We start from the raw sequence: 25,380 nt of genomic DNA, 5'->3' as shown, positions 1-25,380 counted from the left end.
AGAGGTATTTGGTTTGATTTGGCTGTCTCTAACATGGGAGGGAAACGGTATTACAGATTTGAAATAATGTTTTTCATAGTATCTATCATGTAACTGCGCATCTCTAGAAAACTCTTGTAAATATCCAATTTCTTGTTTCAGAAATGAATGATCCCAATTCGGCTCCCGTTTATGCCTTTAATTCGACGGGATTGATGTTCAACTGCGATGCTAAACGAAATACTAGAGATTGTGCCGCTAGAGTATCAGGAGTTGACAAGTGGAAATTCAAAAGCAACTTAATTGGTAAGTCCTTTCTACTATTCAACGTCTTTCGAGCATGTTTCCCTGCAATCGAAGATGTTGAGGGTCTGTTACAGTAAACCATTAAAAAGACCAAGATGAGGGATTCCTTCTTGAATCACGAATATTGGAATATTTCCGCTACATGTTGCCTTTTGTGTTTAATTTCGTTGTATAGAAAAGAGGATCTAATAGAATCTTTATATTTTCTATGTAATCTTGGCATAGATTTTATTTATATGGTATTTATCTAACTGCTCTGTTTCTAAGTTATCATATTATCTATGAATAGATAAAAAGAAATAACTGTATCATCGATAGATTTAAGTTAAAATTTGATTCAAATTCATAAATTTAGTGCTAGATTCGTTTATTTACTTCTATACGGACCTACAAATATGGTAATCGTGGATAATTAAAACCTATCTTATAAAACCAAACATGGTAATCGTGGATAATTAAAACCTATCTTATAAAACCAAACATGGTAATCGTGGATAATTAAAACCTATCTTATAAAACCAAACATGGTAATCGTGGATAATTAAAACCTATCTTATAAAACCAAACATGGTAATCGTGGATAATTAAAACCTATCTTATAAAACCAAACATGGTAATCGTGGATAATTAAAACCTATCTTATAAAACCAAACATGGTAATCGTGGATAATTAAAACCTATCTTATAAAACCAAACATGGTAATCGTGGATAATTAAAACCTATCTTATAAAACCAAACATGGTAATCGTGGATTATTAAAACCAATCTTATAAAACCAAACATGGTAATCGTGGATAATTAAAACCAATCTTTCTCGCATATATTTCTATAAATGTGTTATTCCCCTCCCTTCGCAAAAAAAGTTGTGAACTTTAGCAAAGCCCTGAAAGCCACTTCTGCTCAGACTTTTATTCCAAAATCCCGAATAAGTGTGTTTGTGCTTCTAAAATAGCTAAAAAATTGAGTTTGCATTTTAGAAGTCCCATTGTCGACTGATTATGTAAAAAAAATCTTCACAGAACTATAATTTTAATAGCAAGAACACTTATCGAATTTCATTTATCCGAGCCATTTTTTCTTTTTGAATAATTGTATTTACACGTAGACAGTATTCCATACAAGATCGACTCGTGAATGGATTTATTTAGAATATGATAAGCATCTACACTTTAGGCGCTAACTGTGCACCACGTTTGTGTTGTATAATTAACTTCCTGTGAATGGAATTCGTCTACAATTGATTATAAATATACGTATCTAGTGTAATGGCTTTGAATCAAGTGCTGTCCTTCTAGCTCAAAAAGGTTTTAAGATGCCATTTTCTCAGACAGACAAATAAAGCAAAAGGCAAAGATCCAGTATTTAAAAAAAAATGTGTTTTCTGAACTCATGTTTGCTTTATACGCGGAGATTCGTCAAAATCTAGAATAAGAATTTTTTGATGATTACAATTTTTCTCTTTGAACACTTCATGTATGAGGGAATAAAATATAATCAATCAATTAAATTCGAATAATATGTCCAATTTGGTACTTTCAAAAAGAGTTTATATCTTGTCATTTTATTTTTTGAGCTACACTTTCATGCTATCGACGAGTAATTAACACTTCATCCATTTTTATATAAGTATTCCTTTTACTTTTATAACTTTATTTTATTTTATTTTAAATCAGAATGATGATAAAACCTGAATGATACATTATACAAAATCCTTGAATAATTTAATAACATCATCCAAAGGGACGTTTGATATTCGCTTAAATGTGGCAAGTCATACCCCCACTTAACCATCTAATCTTTATAACTAAAAAAAAAGTACCTGCTACTCAAGAGGAGGGATTCCAAACTTTTGTTGAACCTGTTCGATTTCCTGCTCAGCAATCTGCCTTGCAAGGGTAATTAAATATCAATTTACTTGCTTCCGTGTAATTAGCATTGATCTTCTGAATAGGAAACTATGTATCCATCGTGCTGGACGGGGGCGAATCAAGCACCGTTATTTTCAAGAACAAGATTTCTCCCACCAAAAGCAACTTCTGCGTTAGGATCGTCTTCCGGAAAGGCCCCCTCAAAGCTGGAGAGCCGGACCGAAGTCATCTGAGTGCGGACTTCAACCCCACTGGCTACCTTCCAGTCCATATGGACCTCAGTTTGACCTCGCCTATTTACGTGCCTTTCAGTCTGGATCTGAGCTGGAAAGCAGACACCAAAGTAAGTTTCTTTTTTCTTTTTCTTTTAATAATAGTTGCAAAAAAGAAGACTTGATAAACCACTATTGATTTGTTTGTATATGTTCTTTCAATTGACATTATGACATTTTCAACTACTTAATATTTCAATTTCTTTGCAATACTATTATTACTGAAATTCCTTTGAAATACTATTTTCGTCACAAATTGACGATTCATTTTGCATATTAATTTATTTTACAATTACTGCTTTTTGAGAATTGGTTACCCGAACTGTGTCGGTTTAGACATGTAACTAATAATTTCATATGAAAATTTCCTAATTGAGTTTGCCAACTGGAAAACAATATTTAGCAATAATCAAATGCAACATGTAAATAATTCAGATCTAATCTGTAAAAGTTTGTACAGTAATTTATCAAAACTGACAGAGACATGATTTGAATGGCCTTAAAGTTGCACTCAAATAAGGATTATTTGAATCATTCTATTTTACTTATTCTTCTTTATTCCCCTTCTTCTTCCTTCTATTCTCCTTATTCTTCTTTACTTATTCTCTTCAATCCTTCTCCTGCTCATTATTATTATTTATCCATATTATTTATTACTTCTCCTTATTCTTATCCTCCTTTTCATTTCCTCCATATTCATGCTTATTCAAAGAAAGAATTTTCAATTTTTAGCTTTTAATTAACCTCTTCATCACCAGTAACTATTTTTCTTATTTTCTATTCCTTATTCTTCTATTTTCCTTCTCTTCTATTCTATTTTATTTTCCTTATTCTTCTTTATTCCCCTTCTTCTTCCTTCTATTCTCCTTATTCCTCTTTACTTATTCTCTTCATTCCTTCTCCTGCTCATTATTATCATTTATCCATATTATTTATTTCTTCTCCTTATTCTTATCCTCCTTTTCATTTCTTACATATCCATGCTTATTCAAAGAAAGTATTTTCTCTTTTTAGTTTTTAATTAACCTCTTCGTCGTCCTTAACGCGTCTAGCACGTTCAAGTGAAACTCCTGCAGGGTGGCCATAACGCGCTTCAAACGTTCTTCTATATTTTAAAACTTTTAAACGTTTAAAATGCTTTGTGAATGTTTTCCTGTTAGAAATTTTATTTTTGTCTGTTCTAATGCGTCGAAAAACAGAAACGTGGACAAGAGAAGACGGCGAAAGGGTTAAAATATTTAAATGATAAAATCGGACTTCTTTATCTGATGTATCTCACTCCAAAACATAATACTCTTGGATACTTTTTTGTATCTCTGTGTTTCTATTCATTGTCTACATAAATAACAAAATTGTAAAATACAAGTAATGCGAAATCTGAAAATTTCAACAGTTCTTAATGACCTGTGTTTCCATATTTTAGTTTTCACTTACCTTCTCAGTCGATAAGAACGCCAGTCCGCAGATGTTGGAAATCAGACAAATCATCGCTTATGACGGCAAGTGCAATTCAAGAACATTTTGAAGATTGTGAACTTACCATATCACCTCAGGGAACATGAAGATCTCATTAAAATTTGTTTTCGCTATTTTTGGCGATTTTGCTATTAAGTTTGGCGATATTGTTTTGGCTGTTTTCTGTTTTGCTTCACTGTATTAATGCCCATATTGAAAACAATTCAGAAAATAAATATATTTTGTCAAATTAGTCACTGCATTTTTTTAGATATAAAAAAATCAAAATTTGAAATAAATCCTTTATTGCAACAATAATTAAAATATTCAATAATTTTAAAAACATACTTTTATCAGTCTAATAAAAAGTCTTATTTTCCTTATTTTATACTCTCAAGTTTTTAGTTTATAATTTAATACTAGAAATAAATGAAAACTTGTGAAATACTCCTTGAATATTATAAATGAGGGAATAAATAAATAAATATTATAAATGAGGGAATAAATAAATAAATATTATAAATGAGGGAATAAATAAAAAAATATTATAAATGTGGAAATGAATGAATATTATAAATGAGGAAACTGATGATCTGGTTAATATTTTAAATAAATTAATGAATAATTATCAATTACAGAATCTTATTAATGAGTGATTTGAAATTAAAATTTTATAAAATTATTTCGATTAACTGATAACTAATAAAAGCATAAAGAAAATTTATTGACATAAAACTGAACATTGACATTTATTATTATATAATGTGTAAACATTTATTGGCATTGCAAAAAAAAAAAATTAGATCTCGGATATATCAGCAAAGAAGTAAAAAAAATAATCAAAAAATTATAAATAAATAATCATAAATTTCTATCGTAAAATCCTGTCTTTACAAATAGAAGTAGACCGAATTTGTTGCAAATGCATAAAAGCTGAAACGGCAAAGAAAAAAAATTGTTTAAGCTTTATCATACTTGCTTATGACACTTGTTTTTATGTTTATGTTACACACTTGTAAGTTGTTTTATGTTTAAGTTACAAACCTTTTTAAGTTTTATCACACTTTCTTTGACAGTTATTTAACCGCTTAACTGTATTTGCCCGAATGCCATATGTGCATCGATTTATAGAATTTTGATAGTTGTAAGAAAAAATAAATTATTTTATAACGATTATAATTCAATATTAAAATTACTTCGAATACACAGATAAGTCAAGTATTCAACGAATTTCCATTTGAATCAAAATAAGAAAATATTCCCAAAATAGAAGGTGTCATCTTATCAGATAGTTAAGAAAACAAAAAAGTTAAGTGGTTAAAGCAAATTTTTCTTCAAAACATAGTAAGACAAATAATCAACTAGTATATTTTTAAGAACTTTACGTTAAATGTTGCAATTTATAGACATTTATCATTATATTATTTAAGCTTTTACGTTCTTTCAGAAATTGAATACCATTACTCACGTTTTGAGGCTTCATCTGGCATTTGAACCACATTTTTTTTTTTTTTTTTTTTTTTTTGGAAAAGTATTATCTACTAAAATCGAGATTTAAATTCTCAGCAGGACAAAGCAACCCGATTGAAATTCTGTTCACAAATGCATTGTCTTATTTTTAAACCACAATAGCCTTACATTAATTTTCTATTAAAAAGGGGCTTTAAAAACAAATGGTTGCTTAAACAATCGATAAAAGAGGCTTCACCCTAATGACTTGCCATTCTAACCCTAAAGCAACAGACATCAATTAAATTGAAATTTTTCTTTGTCTCGATTCCGAAGAGAGTTTTCAAATGAATTCTGTATTGGTTTATAATTGCCATTTAATCTTTAGTTGTGCCCTTCTTCTTAGAATTGTTTTTAAAAACCATCGAATAAAGTTTTCTAAGGAAAGCTTTCGAATGAATTGCCCATTATTAACAGGATGTTTTTATCTTTGAAGTCGAAGAATATTTTAAGGGAACTCGGACGAATTGTATCTTTACTCTATTTTTCAATTTAAGCCTTATTAATTGTCTACATTCCGTTGATTATAGATAAATGTAAATGTTGGTTTTAAAAATGCTGCTAAATTACTCCACTTCTATAATAGAAAGACAAAGTTCCGTACCATTTTTCAAACCATGCTTGCTTTTATTGTTTTTTAATGCCGAGATGCAGATATAATATTGTTTCAAATGCAGTTGTATGGTATTTTATATTGTTACAAGGCTGTAAAGTTGCTTCCCAGCACGGTCAGTCGAATCACTGGAAAGACCTTTTTATGACCAGCCCAGTGGATGCTGATCGGGTCCGGTCAGTGATCGCAGAGATTGACGACAAACTTGGCGACCATTTTACGACTTGGCAAAAAATTTGGTGATTTTGACGACAAAATAGATAATGCTAGAAACTTCGTGAATTTTAAAGATCCATCCAACAGGAGCTGAAATACGCCTGTTTAGCACAAAAAGTTATCGGCCCGCCTCCCTGGAATTATAAAAGACAGGCAGTCTCAAACTACAATAAATAGTCGGAGTTGGAGTCGTGAAACGAGTCGTCGAGAGGATAACAAAGCAAAGGCGGAATTGTGGAGATCAAGCGAGTGCTGAACTGAGCTGTGTGCAGAGTCCTTGTGTTTATTGTGGAAGCAGCATCGAGTCCTGTGAGGAGTAGCCAGTCGTGTAGTAGTGAATCGGCAGTTCGATACAGCTAAAGCGAGAAGACAGTGGAGGAGAAAGTTTTAATATTTTTAAAATAGTTTTGCATACTAAGAAATATTATATTGTATGATAACTGATCAATTAACAGAACACCTAGTCACCAAAATGTAACAAAAGTATTCATTTCTCGTCTAAATTAATGAATATAATTTATGATATTTTAACGAAAATCCTGCAAGAAATTTAATTTCCTGAAATATCAATAGCAAGTTCATTCTCGTCATTATTTATAACTGCATAATCTTTCAATTTTTTTTTTATTCGTATTTTTTTTAAATTAGAGATTTGATTATATCATGCTATTCTCATAGACTTAGACAGACAGACCAACACAGACTCTAGACTCATGTTCAAAGTTTGATATAGATTTATTATTCGGCTGACAAAATTATATGTCAAATTTCATCTATTTAACTCAGTTTGAGTTTTCTTGTTTAATATACAAATACAACCGGACATACAGATTTCTTTCAGACAGATTTCATATAAAATTTTACATAGATCTAGAATTTTGAAATGAAATATTAAGCATCAAATTTTATTCTAGTGTCATTTTCCATTTTTGTATTCCGTATTCACTTTCTGGCAAATACAATTTGAAAAAAAGAAAGAAAGAAAAAAGAAAAGAAACCAAACTAAGAAAGGTGTAAAATGCAAGTATCCACCAAACGCTCAACATGGAATGTTCTGGAAACTGTAATATTTTCTTTTAATATATATATAAGAATACAATATCCGGCGTCTTCCCGGCGATCTGAGAGTCCTGGGTTCGAATCCCGGTTCGGGCATGGTTGTTCTTCATCTGTTCTATCTGTGAGATGTGTGAATGTGCCTCCCTGTTTAAAGGGGCTATGCAAGCGAATGTGATGCGTGAGTAGCTAAGAACATACCCTTGGCCCTAGTCGGCGCTACTAAAAACAAGAGACGCACCCTCGGTTTAAAATCGCTGACTTTGGCAGCGAACTTGTCCATGGCAAGTGCCATTAGAAACGACAACCAGAAAACGATTTATCCATAGTAATTGAAATAAACATTCAGATGTGTCTGTGTATTTTGTCGTCTAAAGCTACTAATACTAAGCAAATTTTTTTACACAATATTTTAATAGAAAGACGCATATTCCTGCTCCCAGAAGTTCCAATGTTCGAAGAAACTGACTATACAAATAAAATAAAATACTCATTCATGAATGAGAAAAGGGGAACTCAAAATAGAAAAAAATAAAGATCACGAGAATTCCATATTAAAAAGAAATTGGAAATCTTTGATTTATTAGCAGTTTAACTCTGAATGCTATAAAATAATACAGATTTCAATACCTCTAAGTTTAGAGATAAATTTTAGATGAGAATTATGAATTACTTATTTGGCCTCAGCAAAAACGTGGAATTCTTTAAAACTATATTCATTCTCGGGCAAAAAATTTAACTTTTCAGGTCATTTTATTGTTAAATAATGATAAACAGAAAGCTTAGAAAAAAGACAGAACTAAGAAAAAACGTTCCTAAAGAAACTACTTTAAAAAAAGGAACCTTTCTGAAAAAAAGCCTTTTTTTAAAAAAATGAGATTTTTAATATTAAAATAGGTCAGCATAATACAGTTAATGTTACAAAAATTTGTACTTGCCTAAATTGTGCATAAAACATTGCAAGTCCCTTAAATCAGTTGCAAAAATGCTTTATAATTTTGTGTTTAAGAAATTGAAACAAATTAAAAATTAAAAATTTACAAATAATCAAATTAAAAAGTAATTTGATATATATGTCTATAGAATTATGAGCTGGAGCTTTTGAATTCATGTTCCATATTCTATGAACGACGTATATATTGATGTAAAATATTAATCTTAAAAAAAGTTTTCATATAGAAAAAAAAACCATAATTTAGCCCAGAAATAGTGCTTTGATTTCGTTTCACACTTACAAATTTTTAAAATTACATCCTGTAATTTTAATTAATCCTGTAATTTAATTACATCCTGTAATTTCATAAAAAGAAGTAATAGATATCTTTGCTTACCCGTAAAAAAATCTTTATGCGAAAGGACTCCATCTCCAACTCTCTTTTTAATTCGATTGATCTTCGTTAGCGGTTCAGTAATTTTTCTTGCCAGGTGATTTGTAATAATAAAGTCCTTAACAATACTGAGAAAAAACTATTGGGTTTAGAAAGTCAAAATCTAGCTTAAGAATAAAAATTCTTTTAATTATTTCATAAAATATCGTATGCTTAAATAATTTCTAAAAATTATAAACTTACTTTCAACACTCCCGCTTCAGAAAAAAAAAGTAAATATTTTCGCGCTCGAACTGAAACCGCTAAGCGGGAAAAAGACAAAGAAATAATAATAAAAATAAAAAAAAAAACAGGGCGCTATATCATTACGTCAGAGTCTTCAGAAACCCATCATTACCATAGAACGCAATTAGTAAAATATTTTTTAATCAAGAAAGAAACCCCCCCCCTTTTTTTTTGTTACATTTTGTTAATTAACTGCCCAGATTTACAAAGGGAAATACTTAATAGTTCTGGAGGAAAAAGTAATTTAAATGAAGGAACTACAGACGTTTTTAAAAGGTTTTACTTTAAAATTGATTATTAATGTGAAAATTGACCTCGGTCAAAATATTAAAAATGCGCTGTTACAAAAATATATTCGGAACACTTCCTTATATGTTTTTCAATAAATTGTAAATAATTAGTATATTTCTATATATTAAAGGTTAACGCATTTGGCATCTTTTATTACAAATTGTCAAGTACCCACAATCAAATGTAAACAAATTACCATATAAACATTTCAGAATACTTCAGAGAACTTTTTTAAGTTGAACTACTCTCAGTTTAACGCTTCATTAATTAATAAAACTATAAAATATTATTAGAAATGCTCTAGAGAGAGCTCACCAAAAACTATATCACTCAAAGAAAAGAATTTGTAAAAGGACTCAAGAAAAAAGTGCCAAAGTTTAATCAAGTGCGGAAATAGGCTTAACCATGACATGATGAGTAATGACTGTGACTCACTTATGGAAAATGATATTATTTCCATAATCATTACCATATCTTAATGAATTAATTATCATTTTTTCCGAATCTATAATGCCACGAAAATGGTCTTTAGAATTATATTAATTCTCAAGAAATTACTTTTTTAATTAATTTCTTATCGATGCAATATTTTATTTTTAATATTTTTTAATGTAGCATAAATTTGTAATATTAATTTTTAATGTATCGACGAAATTCAAACTTTTCCACCAAAGCCACAATTTGCATGCTTTAGCCAATATTAAAATTAAGATTAAAAAATAAATACTTTCTTATGAACATTAAAAACCGAAGAAAGATTTTTGCTGCGTCAAGTACCCCAAACCCACCCAATTATGTATAATTAGTAACATTTACATGCAGGTACAGAAATAACACCATGATACAGAGATATTTTTACTTTTACCAGTAACGCAAAAATGAGTATATATATATATATATATATATATATATATATATATATATATATATACTCATGGGTATATACTCATTTTATTATATATATATATATATATATATATACTCATGGGTATATACTCATTTTTTGTGTTACTGGTAAAAGTAAAAATATCTCTGTATCATGGTGTTATTTCTGTACCTGCATGTAAATGTTACTAATTATACATAATTGGGTGGGTTTGGGGTACTTGACGCAGCAATGAAAAATAAGAATTACTTCTCCGTTAATATAGTGTTTAAAATACTGATTGACTCGTTGGATTGTTCAGCATATTCTTCTTTCAGGTTAACCCAGAATAAAATGAAAAATTTCTTTTTCAATTCAATCTTAAATTAATTAGAATTTTTCTCGAGCTGATAATGATGTACACTATACTTATGAAATAAGTAAGCAGTACCCAGTACTTGAAAAAGTACGCAATGGAGTGATCATCTGTTCCATATTTAGAGAAATAGTTTTCGAAAGCTCCTACAGTAAATGCAGTTGCTGTCTCATTTGTTTCTTGATTATTTGAGATTGGGGATATTGTGAGTTTTAGATAAAAAATCGTTCATTGTTTCAAGAACTTGAGGTTAGTCCTTCTCCTTATATACCTTCCACGTCTATTTTTTACCGAATTATTCTATTTTATTATTAACTTGGAATACGGTTGAGTCACTGTTCTGAAGAGACAAATGTCGCTGGTTTAATTTCTAAAAGATCTCAGATAGATGGATTTGGAGTCACTCAAGATTTTAAAATTCAAATGAAAGCCGAAAAGGGAAATTCTTAAAGAACAGTTTGACTTCAAGTATAAGTTCAAATAAAAACATAGAAACTTTTCTACAAAACAAATGAGTGAATTTAGTATAATGGAGTATGGTTTTGCGAATACTACAGATTTTTGGATATTTTGAAACAAACTGACTTTGAATTTGTCGGCAATGACCCCTTATGTAAAAATTTACCAACTTCCACTTTAAAAGCTTTTATCTTTTATATCTTTATTACATTTTTGATCCACGAGTCTCCCTGAAATCATTGCACGCATCCTTAGGGATAGGCATAACACCGGTTGAGAAACGCCAGTCTAAAATGATAATGAATACAGTCAAGTGAACAGTATTAGGAACAAATTGATTCTCGAACATGGCAGCCTCCACTTTCGGAAACCATCACAAACTAAAGAACAAATTATACCAAAATGTAGTCTACTGAATTCACCATCATTGCCACATGATATTATAATGTGAACTGTATTGGAATTTTAAAAAAGTAATGAAACTAGATTACTAACTCGGTGGATAAGAAAAGTTTTAAAAATTCCCAGAAAATAAAAAAGAAAATTAATTGAATAAACATCTACTCAAGAGCTATATTTCGTAGCTCTGGAAATGGCCGAAAGGTATCAGCTTTAATCAAACCAGAATCATGGCAGGGGATATTTGGGCTTTTATCTTATATAGAAATTGTATCTTTGACATAAAATCTAAATTTTCATTCCAATGTTTCCTTTATTTTCTTGCATAAAAAAGGTGAATCATTATGGCATCACCTGAATAAAATCTAGCTTTGTCATCAAATTAGTGATTCAAAACTGAATAAGCTTCAAAACTTCAAGAATATCGTATTGAATATCAATTCTTTTAATTTTGTTAATTAAATTATCAATAAGAAAGTGAAAGGTTACTTTCAAGATAGTTTGCATAGACAGGTTGCTATTATAAAAATTTATTCTATACATTATTCTTATCTCATTTCTATGACATAATTCATGATATTTTTAGAAACTTTTTAACCGATAAAAACTTTGAGATTATTCTACAAATTAATGCATCAAACTACAAATTTACCACTATCAGCACCAATTATGCATCATACCAACCATATATATTCTTAAGGAAACCGCCGCCAGCATAAAAATGCACCACCCTACCGATTATTCACCTCATTTTATCCTCACCCTATCTGTCAGAAATTCAGCTTTCAGACAACTAAGTAATAGTTGAATAAATATTTTATCACCTCAAATCATATTTTCAAGCTGCATAAGGAAAGGTTTTGGAGAAGATGTTAGGGGACTGTTTATCAAATCTTCGCAACTAAAGTATCTCCGCTTTTATCTCCAATTTTAACTGATGAATGAAACATTTTAAGACAAATACTTTAACCCAGAGAGAATGCAAATTTTGTTGCCGGATCAGTGCATTGACTAGCGCATTAAAATTCCATCAATAAGGAATGAGTTATTTACCTTCCCATTAACCACAGGTAAACAATACGGTTAAAGTTATATTTCAAATTTAAGAAATTTGCCACAAATAAAGTCATTTAACATAGTGTATATACTGAAAATATATGGAAGAGATATTAAATACTATAATATAATGACTAGACATTACTTTATAATATTTTTTGTTTCAAATATTTATAAAAATTTTATAATTTCACGAAAAATGGATGCTTTAATTTCAAATCTTTGATATTAGATTTCAGGAGGGATTTAAACGGTAATGTTTCCACACTGGAAAAGAGAATTCATAGAAATATAGTTAAAATTTTCATATTATTTTTAGAACTGAAAAATAATTGCTTATAAAGATTTTAGCTATTTATTTTTCACATTCATAATCAATATCGAATTTCCTTGAAGCGAAAATTTATTTTTCGAAGATAAAGAAAAATTCCATTTTCAATTCCTTTTTTTAAGTTAATAAATTAGGTATAAACCATTACGTAAGAAAATTTATGAGCTCAAAAGCATTCAAAGGAAAAAAAAATTCATTCCTTACAGTGAAATTTCTTTAAAAAAAATAAACAAACTTATTAAGTACGTATTTACTGCCAAATTCAATTACTTAAAAACATTTTAAAGGCGAAAGCAGCGTTTGGGTCTGTCTTAAGTGATTTTCAATATTAAAAGGAGTGCTTTCGTAGTTAAGTCGTAAAAACAAAGAAAAAAAAGGAATCCACTTTTTCTCCCTCTTTATTATCCTATTATAATCTTCACACTCAATTTAACTCTATTTTCATAACTTCTGCTTTCATTTTCTTATGGTATCAATTTTATTTAAAGTAAATGGAAAAATTGTACCTCTCTTCGGAAGTCTTTTAAACATCTCCTAAATGCATACTTTGTAACAAGAAACTAAAAATTCTCAAAACGCTAAAATACATCGAAGTGATGAAATGCTAAGTTAGTTTATTGTTAAGGAAATGTAACTAAATTCAATATATTGATTTAGTGTTTAGCAGCTTTTCAAAGCGAAAAGAAAAAAAATCTGTCTTAAGTAGGAAAACAAATTTTCATTAAATACTCAATTTATCTAAAAATATTTCAAATATTTTAATAAATTTCTTGATTTTCAAATAAAATGGACGAAGTGAATGATATCTAAAAGTCTTTTTTTTTTCAGAGAGAATGATTAACTGCTAATGTGTCAGATTATTGGCATTTAGTTTTCTCCCATGTCGCTGAGAATTTTCGACGCCCTTTTTCTGCATTTCACAATGACTTTCTATAAGTTTCTTTGTATTGAATTTGGAAAAGACATTTTTTTATTCTACAATCCCCATTTTCCATTATTTAATCAAAATCAGTAATTTTCTTTCGGGAGTGTAATAAGTCATTTCTTAAACTTTTACAGCAATAATAATTTCAGTATAAAACTGATTCGTTTATGCCTAAATTAGCATATATATTTATATATCTTGACAGCTATCTGATGATTTTTAATTATATAATGTGTTCGGTAGAGTATACTTAAAGTCTACTGCCACAGACTAGCTTCTTTGATTGAAAACTGCCAAATTTCATTCTTGAAATTATCCATTGCCTTTCTATGGTTTGCAAGTCAATACATGGTCTGGACAAATAGGTTAGACAGTGGAGGATTTCAAATCTATTGCAAAGCAGACCTATCGTTTATCTGGGTTCATGCACTTAGAGGGTAACCTTAAACAGCAACTCTGACAGACCCGGAGACATACGGATAAACTGAATGACTGGACCGCCACGACAGCAACACTGGTGGGAATATGGCTGAGTCCTAAGGGTCCTCACTAGCCACGGTACAATCCTTCCTTTGGGAAGCATGTCCGTCATCGCTAAAAAATGGCTGACATCCATCATTTCTGTACTTGACCGGTGTCGAGAACTACCGTACCAGAAGCTTCTCATTCTGATTTCTGAGGTGCGCCCCCCGGGAGGAGTCACTTATAGGGCGAAATGTTTTAACGCTGATGTAGTCCTCTATTGGGAAGAGTTCGCAACCGACTTATCTGCCGTCTTCGACTTCTCAACTAGGCCCACAATGCCAAATTCCATCCCTAAATAGCCATCGTGTGCTTTAAAAGCATAATGATGGATCTAGAAAGTCAAATTTCAAACATATGAATTTCATGAATCTTAAGTAATTGAACGCTGAGATATCATCCATCCTATAAAGATGAAAGTTTGTTGCTGTATAATCAAAATTCTGCTATATTTGTTTCAATTCCTCTTAACCTAATTTATCTAACAAAATCCAGGGTTTCAAGATTGATATCAAACTGTAATTGTGGCATCTGTCGTCCGTCAGAGTAACCTTTCAGAAAATTTGCTGAACTTGCAGAGAAAAGACATTCAAGAAAAATTGGCCCTTATAGCAATGAGGTAACTTCTTCCATTACTAATTCTTATAATGGAAAAATTTATCTTTATAATATAAGGAAGAGTTTTAAAGGAATTCTATCTTTTGCAATGACTCTCATGTTTTCACTTGGAAGTAAAAAAGTAAAAACTAAAGCTTTGCATTGGTATATCAATTTTTAAATAAATCTTAATGAATGAATATGTGTGTATGTGTGTGTGCGTGCGCGTTTGCGCCTTACAGGCCAAATCGTTTGATCTGTAGTTACCAAATTCGGTGCATGTATATTTAGGAAAATGAGAATGTGAATCAAGAAACTTTTTTAATTTTAATTAAAAATTAAATTAACTAAAAAGCGGAAGTAAAAAGTTACTAGTTCGGAAAGCATTAAGAAAAAAGTTATCTGTTATTATTTAATAAATTGTCTTTTTAATCATATCAATTATGTAGCCATGCACATTTTTGCAGTCATTCTTTAAAAATATTTTTTGCCTAATTTCCTACAATATATTACATTGTTGACCTAAAATTAAAATCCTTTCCAGTGTTGTGACTTACAGCACTTCACAAGGCCGCTGATCTGTCAGTGATTTAAGCTGAGTGAGCGCCTCTTTTTTTTACAGTAGCGCCAACTAGGGCCTAGAGTACGACTTAGCTACTTTATTCGTCACATTCGCTTGCACAGCCCCTTTTTACAGGAGGGCACATTCACACATTTTAGAGATAGAACACAGAAATAGAACAACGGTGCCCAAACCGGGACTCGAACACGGGACGCCCAGATCACGGGGTAGACGCGCTACCCCTAGGCCAGGAGGCCGGCTTTTTCAGTGTTTTATCGAATACTCAATCGCGTGATTTTCTTCTAGTGTTGAAAGATAAAGAACAAAGAATCTATTAATGAAGTTGATATTACAAACAAAAAAGTGAAGTAACAGTAGCAAGAAATTTAGAAAGAACTGGAAACAATTTAGAAAAGAATGAATTGTGCATTTTCAATTTTTATAACGTCATTTGCACAACATTAATGCCTGTTAATTTGGTGAAATCACGGAAATGAAGTTATATCTAAACAATTTATCGAAAATGAAATATAATCAATATTTACGGCGAACGAGCTGGTCGCCAGAGGCTGCATCTTAATAATAAGTCACACCATTGTTGTTTTAGCTATTTCTATATAAAATATGCTCTAAAGAGCGAGAAAAACTACAGTGCCCGAAAAAATTATAAGGACACGCGAAAAATCGCCAAATCTAGAAGCCTTGTTTACAGAATCGTATGCAAATTCTTGCAGCAAAAATAGAAGTAAAACTAAAATATTTTATGCGTAAAGTAATTAAAATTTTCAATTTTAAATCTGCTAAAATTTAAATTTTGATTTTTAAACCTAAATGAAAACGTAAAAAAGTATAAGGACATTGCTTTTTCTCCAGTAATTATTTAAAAATTTGCATATTTGAAATCATAAAATGACGATTCCGAGTTAAAAGATTCATTTGCGAAAAGAATTTCCCACTCGGCGACTTTCAGTGTGAATTTTTAAACGATGCCCAAAGGAACTCAACTTTCTGACTCTGAGAAAGGAAAAATTGTTGCTTTTCGAGAATGTGGATTAAGTGGATGGGAAATTTCAAAAAGAATCAAGAGATATAAAACGGTGGTTTATAATTTTATAAAAAATCCTGGGATGTATGGTATAAAAAAGCGAACTGGGAGACCAGAAATTCTCACTCGTCGACAAAAAAAAAAGAATGATTGTAAGGAGAGCTTGCGAGGAAAGAGAAACTGCAAATGAAGTTAGACAAAATTTGAATTTACCATGCTCAACAAGGACTGTTCAAAATGTTTTGAGTAAACATCCTCAAGTTTCTTATGGGAAATTAGTATCACGCCCCCCTCTTACAAATCATCATAAGAAAAGAAGAGTTTACTTTGTCAAAAAATACTTTTCTCTTGGTCAAAAGTGGGCTGATGTAATTTTTTCGGACGAAAAAAAGTTCAATCTTGATGGACCTGATGGTTTTCGTTATTTTTGGTATGATCTGCGAAAGACCAAGGAAGTGTTTTCCAGGCGTCAATATGGTGGTGGCTCGGTTATGGTATGGGGCGCTTTTTGCGGCAAATGGAACCACTCCAATTGTATTTATTAACCGTAAAATGAATTCGGACAGGTATGTTAATATTTTTAGGAGAAAGTTTGTTACCTGAAGTGCCACTAATTACTTCAGGGGACTATATTTTTCAGCAGGATAATGCTTTGATACACGTTTCTACGAGTGCAAAACTCTGGTTTGAAGCTAATTCTGTAAATTTACTTGATTGGCCGGCGAGAAGTCCCGATCTTAATCCAATCGAAAACTTATGGGGACTTCTAGCCGGAGAAGTTTATAAAAATGGCACACAGTATCAATGTACACAAGATCTTGTCGTCGCTATCAAAGACGCTTGGGAAAAAACATCTGTGGACATTTTAAAAGATCTTTCAGGATTTATGACCTCTCGGCTTATTCAAGTGATTGAAAAAAAAGGTAGTTTTCTTGATTATTGAAACATTTTTTAAGTATTTTACAACATGTCCTTATAATTTTTTCCGTATTTCCTTTAATGTTAAATTTTGTAAAATCAATATTTTGAAGCTAAATTATGTTTTTTATGTGGTATAAGTGTTATCACAAACTTATGCAGCAGGAGTAAGAAATATAAAAAGTTCATTTAGGTGAAATGGAAATAAAGCATATTTTCATGCAATTACATGTTGTCCTTATACTTTTTTCGCGCACTGTAGTTAGCAGGTCTTATGTAAATAATGGATTTGTTGAATCAAGCAGCGTAATGCGATGCGGTCGACAGTGCGTATATAAGACAACAGGTGTCTGAGGAGTCTGTTACATCGATTCCTGCTGTTAGAATGGCAGGTTATCAAGGTTTAAGGGATTTTCAATCGGGACTAATCGTGGGACGAAAGATGGGGCACAGCGTTTCCGAAATAGCGATGTAATGTGGATTTTCGTGCACGACCATTTCAAGGGTGTACCTCGAATATCAGGTTTCCGGTATAAAAGTTCAAATCTGACAGCGGTGAGGCCGGTAAGAAACTATGACAGAACGGGATCCTCGAAGGCTGAAAAGCATCATTACACGAGATGGACGTTCAATACTTCCACAAATTGCTGAGAATTTGAATGCAGATCTATCAACAAGTGTCAGCGTACACGGTGCAACGTACCCAAATTGATATAGGCTTTCGCAGCCGCAGACCAACTAGTGTACCGTTATTGACTTAGCGGCACAAAGCTCGGCGCCTTGCCTGGGTTCACCAACATCGCCATTGGACACTTAAATGATTGGAAAAACATTATCTGGTCTGAAGTCTGGTCTGGTCACCATGTATCGGGTGTGGTGAAAATCTCATGAATCCATGGATCCCTCATGCATACAAGGAACTTTTCAAGCTGGTGGAGGCTTTGTGATGGTATGGGGCGTGTATATTTGACATGAAATGGGACCGTTGATACGTCTAGACTCGACCATGACGGGTCAGCGGTACGCTAACGTCATTTCTAACCACCTGCATCCATTCATGTCATTATGCATTTCGATGGACGTGGACAATTCCAACAGAATTGCAGAATCTACAGTCGCTACTGAGTGGCTTGAGGAGCTCTCTTCTGAATTTCGCACCCTCTCTTTGCCACGTAATTCTCCTGACATGATCATTATCGTGCATATCTGGGATGTTTTGCAACGTTTGGCCTTAGGGGTTATCCACTACCTTGCACTCCAATGGCTTTGTGGACTGCCCTGCAAGAATCATGGTGTGGACTGTCTACAAAATGTGTTCACAAATTAGTTGAATCCATGCCACATCGTATTGCGGCACATCTGCGTGCTTTTGGGGGCTCTACACGATATTAGATTGGTGTACCAGTTTTTCTGGCACTTCAGTGTATATTTCATCTTCTGATTTTTGTTCTTCTGCTTCAAATCTTATTAAGAAATGAGTAAGATAGAAGAACTCTTAAAATTAAATAATGAAATATTTTTCAAAAAATGATTCTTTCAGATTAATCACCATTCCTGATGATGATGTCGTGTCCACGTTACCACGGAAAGAGAGCGCAGTAGCTTATGAGGGTAAAGACCCCTGAGCAACCGAGTGCAGAAGTCTGACATCTAGCTCAAACGAAGATGAAACTCACGCATTCGCTTGCACAACCCCCTTTTTACAGTGGGGAACATTCACGTAGAGAACACAGGTGAAGAACAACAATGCCGCGATTCGAACCCGGGACGGGCAGATCACTGGGAAGATGCGCTACCCCTATGCAAGAACGCCGGCATCAACATTCCTTTAAAGTATAATAATTATTCAGACACAATAGATCATTATTTCTGATATCGAATAGGATATAGTTAATAAACGCCTAGTAATGTCTTTCATTTCACTTTTCTTCGAACCGTACACTAACAAACCAATCGGAAAAGGCAAGACTCCATAATGACCACATTCCGTGACAAGTTACCAAGAACAGTGAAAATAAGTCATCCATGGTGCCCCAAGATATATAATTCTGCTTAATCGATATTTTCAAAATTCGCCTTTAAAATCATGTCTTTCTTTAATATTGAATAAAATTTGTAAATTTAAATAAAAAAATGTTATAAATAATGTTTACACATGGACATCAAAATTGAAAAACAATTCCAATAGTATAACGATTGTTATTGGCGGAGTTTTAGAGTAAGAAGAGATAAATGACATTTTAAATGTCATTTAATTTTTAGGAATCTTTTTTAAAAATAATTTTTCTGGAATCAAAAAGAAAAAATTTAAAATACATGTTTTTGAAGCACAAACACTTAAAAGAAACTCGATTCCTTTTTTTTTTCTCAAAATGAACTAAATTAATCATGGACTTTAATGAATGTCGCTTTAAGGAAAATAACTTTTCGGGTGATTTGACTAGCGGAAAAGTAAATGATGTGATAAAAAATTGAAATTCAAAAGAAAAGCGCTGAAACATGCTGGCGGTAAATTTTTAATTCATGAGGGACAAAATTTTGTTTTGAATAAAGTTTCAGAAATTAGTTTAATGAGCGGCTATTAGCCTAAAACTTTTTTTCCACTATCTTTGAAACTTTTTTTAATAATATTTTCTCGAAGGTCGCCGGATAATGAGAACTTTTTGTTTGTAAAGATTATTATTTTGAATAAAATTCGATCAATATTTTAAAAATTGTCTGCTCAACTTTTTTAAAATGTTTTTTAAATGAATATTTAATGCATCATTTAACATTTTGATTGTTCTGATTTTTTTATGAAATAGCAATAGCTTCATTAATTTGATAAATGATATTTTCTGAAAGAGCTAGAGAAGGAACATTTAAAGCTTTCATAATTTTTAATCTCTATCAAATTACGAAAATGACATCTCAAACAACTTCTCTTCGTCAATTGTACACACAATATCCTATTAAGGACCATTTGCCCCTAATATGTTTATCAGGAATCAACCCTGTATACAGACATTACGATCTGCGGACCGAAATCCGATTCCATTTCTCTTGAGTATGAGGTATTTCTATGAAACTTTGAGGCATGATGAGGACATGAAAATTTTGAAGAAATGACTAATGATAGTTTCAAAAGGATAATAAGGGTCATCGGAGCTCAAAATCATTTTTCATCAACTACCTATAAGCAATTATTTATAAACTTTTACTTCATTTCCCACGATCATTCCCTCGCCGATTTTCAAATGTTATCAAAACTATAGTATTTTGCTTACCGCCATAATGTGAGCAAATATAGGATAAGTAAGATATAGATAATCTAAATATAATGTAGATTCCTTATAGGAATACTATCTATTGTCTTATGGAAATATTTTTCTACAGTGAAATTTTGGCAGATCTTAACCGATCATTATCCCTAAAATATTAAATTATCCATTGCATGTCTCTTGTCGAGAAATTTTGATAAGTCTATGAGTTTTCTCACATTATAATTCCCTTTTGGTTTCCTCATTTCTCTTTTGCTGTTGAAGGTAGAAAGATGGTTTAAATTAGGCTATTTTTGACTCGTTATAACAGATAACTTTGAGCTGAAATTTTTTTGTTGTTGACTTCAATAGCTCAGAAATAGTTAGAGATAATAGTGATAGTTAGAAATATATAGCGACTGATATTTTCCCCGCACCACCAGATTTAAAGCGTTTAATAACTGCTCTAAGACTTTTTAATCAAAATTTGTGTCCCCTTTTAAGGATGCCAACACAAAACAAAGTGCATTTTTTATTTTCTCAGAATTAAAACTGATTCTAATTTTAAAACTGATTCTAAATTTTATAAAATTAGTGGGAAAATGCTACAAGAAGGAAGGTTAAATCTCTAAAGAAATGGAATCTATATTTAAAATAGGAATTTTTTTAAAAATATCGCCTGAATTTAAAATTTTTTGTATCATATTCACTGGTAGCAAAAGAAAGTTGCGATAAAGTTTTTCTGCGACGATTTCATGAAATGTAAGATAAAAAAAATACAACGGAAAATGAGAAAAAAATCCAGCCACAGTAAATTTTTAAATTGTGACAGATTTTAGACGATAGTGTTCGTCTAAAAAGTTCTCACATACCATCTAATAAATATGTTAGCTCTCCTTCCCACAAATAGCAAATCAACTGATAGGTTCAAATGCTCAACTCAATGCTGAACTCAATGAATGCTCAGATTTTAATTTTCAGAGTCCCAAACTTCAGTTTTGTATTTCGTTGAACAGAATAGAAAACCAAATAGGCATTTTTGACGAAATTTTTTAAAACCGATTAAAAATAAAATTTGTTAAATTTTATTAACTAGAACGCATGCTAAGTTTAATTATGGAATTATCGCGTTCACATGGTGCTAAAATAGAGTCCAACAGATTGTCCTTCGCTTGACGCATTTGGTTCAAAATTACATCTAATATGTACTTTAAATGTTAAAATTGTGTAACAAATTATTTTCCTCTAGTCATTTACGTTTGTAGCTATCACGTTCATTTGCACTCAGACAACCAAACATATCTCCAGATGAAATAGATTTCGTTTAGAATTCATGAGAAATCCATATATTTGATATAAAGATCACATGCCAAATTTTATCCCTCTAGTTTAAAATATTTTTAAACTATAGTGTTCACAGAAGAGAAAACCATAAAACAGGTTTAGTTTAGTTATATTAACGTCCCGTTTGAAGCAACACTAGGGCTATTTTGGGACAGACCTCGTCATTTTGAACCGCGGTCAGATGACAAGGACGACAACTGAGCTGGCACCCCCTCTCCACACCAGCAAGAGGACGTTTGGTCAGGACGTATTTAACGTGCAGCAGACCCCCCCTTACACGACGGTTCTTCGTGGAATCGGGTTTCGAAGCCGAGACCTTACCACCAGGCCACCGCGGCCCAACCATAAAACAGAAAATGCATATAAAAATATGTTATGCAGACTCAAAGAAGTCAGAAACGCTGAGATTCATCAAAATCTTGGATATATATATATATATATATATATATATATATATTAAAATATTTTTTTCTTTGTGTATTCCATGCACTAAAAAGTAAAATCATTTCTGAATACCACTTCATTTCATTTTTCATTGAATAAAATCATTTCTGAATCTTCCTAATACTACAATATCAATATATTTATTCTCTCTAAATTTTTATTGTATAGGAAACCATTACCTAGTTTATTTTTGCTGTCATTAATCATTGAGGTATCACTTTTCTAATTCGGTCGCTCTTTTTATAATTTGTTCTTAAAACCGAGTTTTTTTTTTCCTTCGTTATAGGGCTCTAAGTGAGCCAGCCAGAGCTTTCCATTTATCACATATTTTGTCAGAAATGCTATTAATCGTGAGAAAGGTATCCTTCTTTTGAGACACTCTCTCAGCTTTCGTCTCAGGTAAATTATTGGCATGTGTCCCGACCATTTAATCAAAAGAGATTCGAGGAATAATAGACAAATGTTTTTCGACTATACTCATATAGTTATCTTAATAGTTTTTTGCTTCCTAAATGTTATTTAGCTTGAATAATATTACTTGAAAACAGTTTATGAGTAGATTTACTAACTTTGTGGTGGAATGAAGATCATTATGATCCGTGCAGTGGAAGCAAGAGGGCCCATGGTTTCGAGAAAATTTCTTTAATGATCCCATTTCACACAAAACAAACAGGAATAAAAGACAAGACATTAATACACATACATCTCTTACAGGCCAGCATCTCATCTTATTATGACTACAGTCGCGATGCACTATGGGATGCATTTTTAAACAGACATCGCCATCTTTTATCCAAAAGAGAAGATAGAGAAATGCAACTACTACAGCTTTAAAATACTAATTGAAAGTGTTATTATGTAACTTTAGAAAGCGCTGTGTTAATGTTTCATTTTGCATGTAATCATAATAAAGACCTGTGTGTGTGTGTGTGTGTGTGTGTGTGTGTGTGTGTGTGTGTGTGTCTGTCTGTCTGTGTGTGTGTGTATGTGCGTGTGTGTGTGTGTGTCTGTGTGTGTGTGGATGTGTGTGTGTGTGTGTCTGTGTGTGTTTGCGCGTGTGTGTGTATGGGTGTGTGTATATCGTGAATGTATATTCGTGTGTTACAAGCCAGACCATTTGAGCTAAATTTTCAAAAGTAAAAATTAAAAAAAAAAGAATTATGTTCAAACAAAAGAAAAAGGAATTTTTGAGAAATTTTTTTGTCTATGTCATTAAAAATTTTATTTAAAATGTTTAAAAAATTCTAAATGCGCTTTTCTCGAAATATGACTTATCCGAAAATTTTCAAATCTTAAACAATATTGTTGTTTCTTATGGAACTTGCCACGGTCAAGCCCGCTGTTACGAAGACAGCGATTTAAGCCGGTGGGGAAGCGTCTCTTGTGTTTATAGTAGCGCCAACTAGGGCCAAGAGTACGACTTTGCTACTCACGCATCACTCATTCGCTTGCACAACACCTTTTTACAGGGGAGCACATTCACACATCTCACAGATAAAACAGATGAAGAACAACCACTCCCAAACCGGGATTCAAACCCGGGACTCCCAGATCACGGGGAAGAGTGCTACTTCTATGCCAGGAAGCCGGCTAAATTGTAAACAATTACTAAAACATTATTAAAAACATTAATCTGAAATTTGGCATACATTTACTTTAAAATACTGTCTAGAAAACGAATCCCAATATAAGTGAAACCATTATAAAACTATGTTCTTCTTAAGCTATAAATGGAGGAAAAAGTCAAATTTTTTATGATTTTACTCGAAAACCCTTGAGATTTGGAAAAATGTTGAGTTATTTCTAGAATCTTGCATTAACAATACATTAATGTTTTTATATACTGAAGAACATATCCATTCATTAGTTTTTAATTGGTAATGTTTAAAAATATTCAAATTCAGTACGAAACATTTTAAGTTTCTTCAATATTTAACAAAAAAAATTCAAATTATAAAATATCATTGTACGATTCATTAAATCTTTGCATAAAACTATTCGACTATTGTTATTTGATCTATAAGCAAACTAAAAATTTTAATACAAATATCATTAGGAACGAGAAATTTCTCTAAAGTATGGAAGTCATTAAGGTTCTATTTTCGTGGCTAATTGGATATTTAATAACGTTATATTCAGAATGGTGTTCTCGAACGGACATTTTTAGCTCCATTGTCTTCTAATTACGGGCTGCACTTGAAGATTCTTGATATTTACAGTTTCCAGTTCATTGCGCTCAGCGGATAGGCGAGTTCTAGGCTATTTCCGTGCTAATTAGAAGTAAGCATAGTTTGACATTGTATTTCAGTTTCATCTAAGATACATATTAAATCGAATTCTAATCAGGTATCTAAGGACCAAAACTTATTAATAATTTCTATTAGTAATTTGAATAATTATTAAGTCTTTAAGTTCGAAACCTTTTTTTTTTTTTTTTTTTATCTTTCAAAAATATCGATGACAGAGGTATAATCAGAAATAACTTGCTACTATAAAAGATATTTAAGATATAAGAAAAATTGCTTTTTCAAGTATTTATATTACAATTATATATGCTGCATGTAAGTTAGAGATAGACACATTTTTTAAAGTGACATAGCACCCAAATATTCATCAAAATGTCGATATTTTTATAGGCTTGCCACATTCTAATTATTTTAATAAAATTCTAGATCTCTATCTGTTTTTTAAGTCCTTTAACACAGATTGGTGAGTGGCAAGAGAGTAAACAATGTCTCCAAAACTCAATTTGCAGGACCCTCCGCTAAAGAAGAGCCTGATAAACAGTAAAGTTCAAGACGAAATCGTTATTGAAGTTTTTTAAGTATTTATTTTTTTTCAAAATTAAAAGGAATTCTTTAGTTATGGCGTATGTTATACAAAAACTGTACTTCTTTATAAAAATAAATGATTTTAATCGCTACCGCAAGGTCGCGGTAGCTTAGTGGTAATGTCTCGACTTCAAAAACGGGGGGTTTCAGGTTCCAGGCCCATTTGCACCAAAGAATCGTCGTGGGGGATGGTCTCGTAGACATTAAATCCACCGGGGTCGAACGTTCTCGCGCTGGTGTGCTGTTGAAGTTTGGAGAGGGTTCCCAGCTCAGGTGTCGGCCTCGTCA

The 25,380-nt window shown here is 31.7% G+C and overlaps 1 protein-coding gene across 1 annotated transcript in view; it reads left to right on the top strand.

Annotated features, from left to right (window-relative positions):
• Positions 1-4,134, top strand: part of LOC129969101 (CRISP/Allergen/PR-1-like) — a 43,127-nt gene extending 38,993 nt beyond the window's left edge. Inside the window, exons 7-9 of the mRNA XM_056083514.1 lie at positions 142-285; positions 2,238-2,497; positions 3,850-4,134. Coding sequence (XP_055939489.1) covers positions 142-285; positions 2,238-2,497; positions 3,850-3,951 — 506 coding nt within the window. The 3' untranslated portion in view covers positions 3,952-4,134. The remainder of the gene's footprint in view (positions 1-141; positions 286-2,237; positions 2,498-3,849) is intronic.
• The last annotated feature ends 21,246 nt before the right edge of the window (positions 4,135-25,380 follow it).

This window comes from Argiope bruennichi, chromosome 1 (assembly GCF_947563725.1).
Source record: "Argiope bruennichi chromosome 1, qqArgBrue1.1, whole genome shotgun sequence".
NCBI classification, from domain to species: domain Eukaryota; kingdom Metazoa; phylum Arthropoda; class Arachnida; order Araneae; family Araneidae; genus Argiope; species Argiope bruennichi.
The sequence above is the reverse complement of the archived record's forward strand: the minus strand, read 5'-3'. Positions and strand labels throughout refer to the sequence as shown.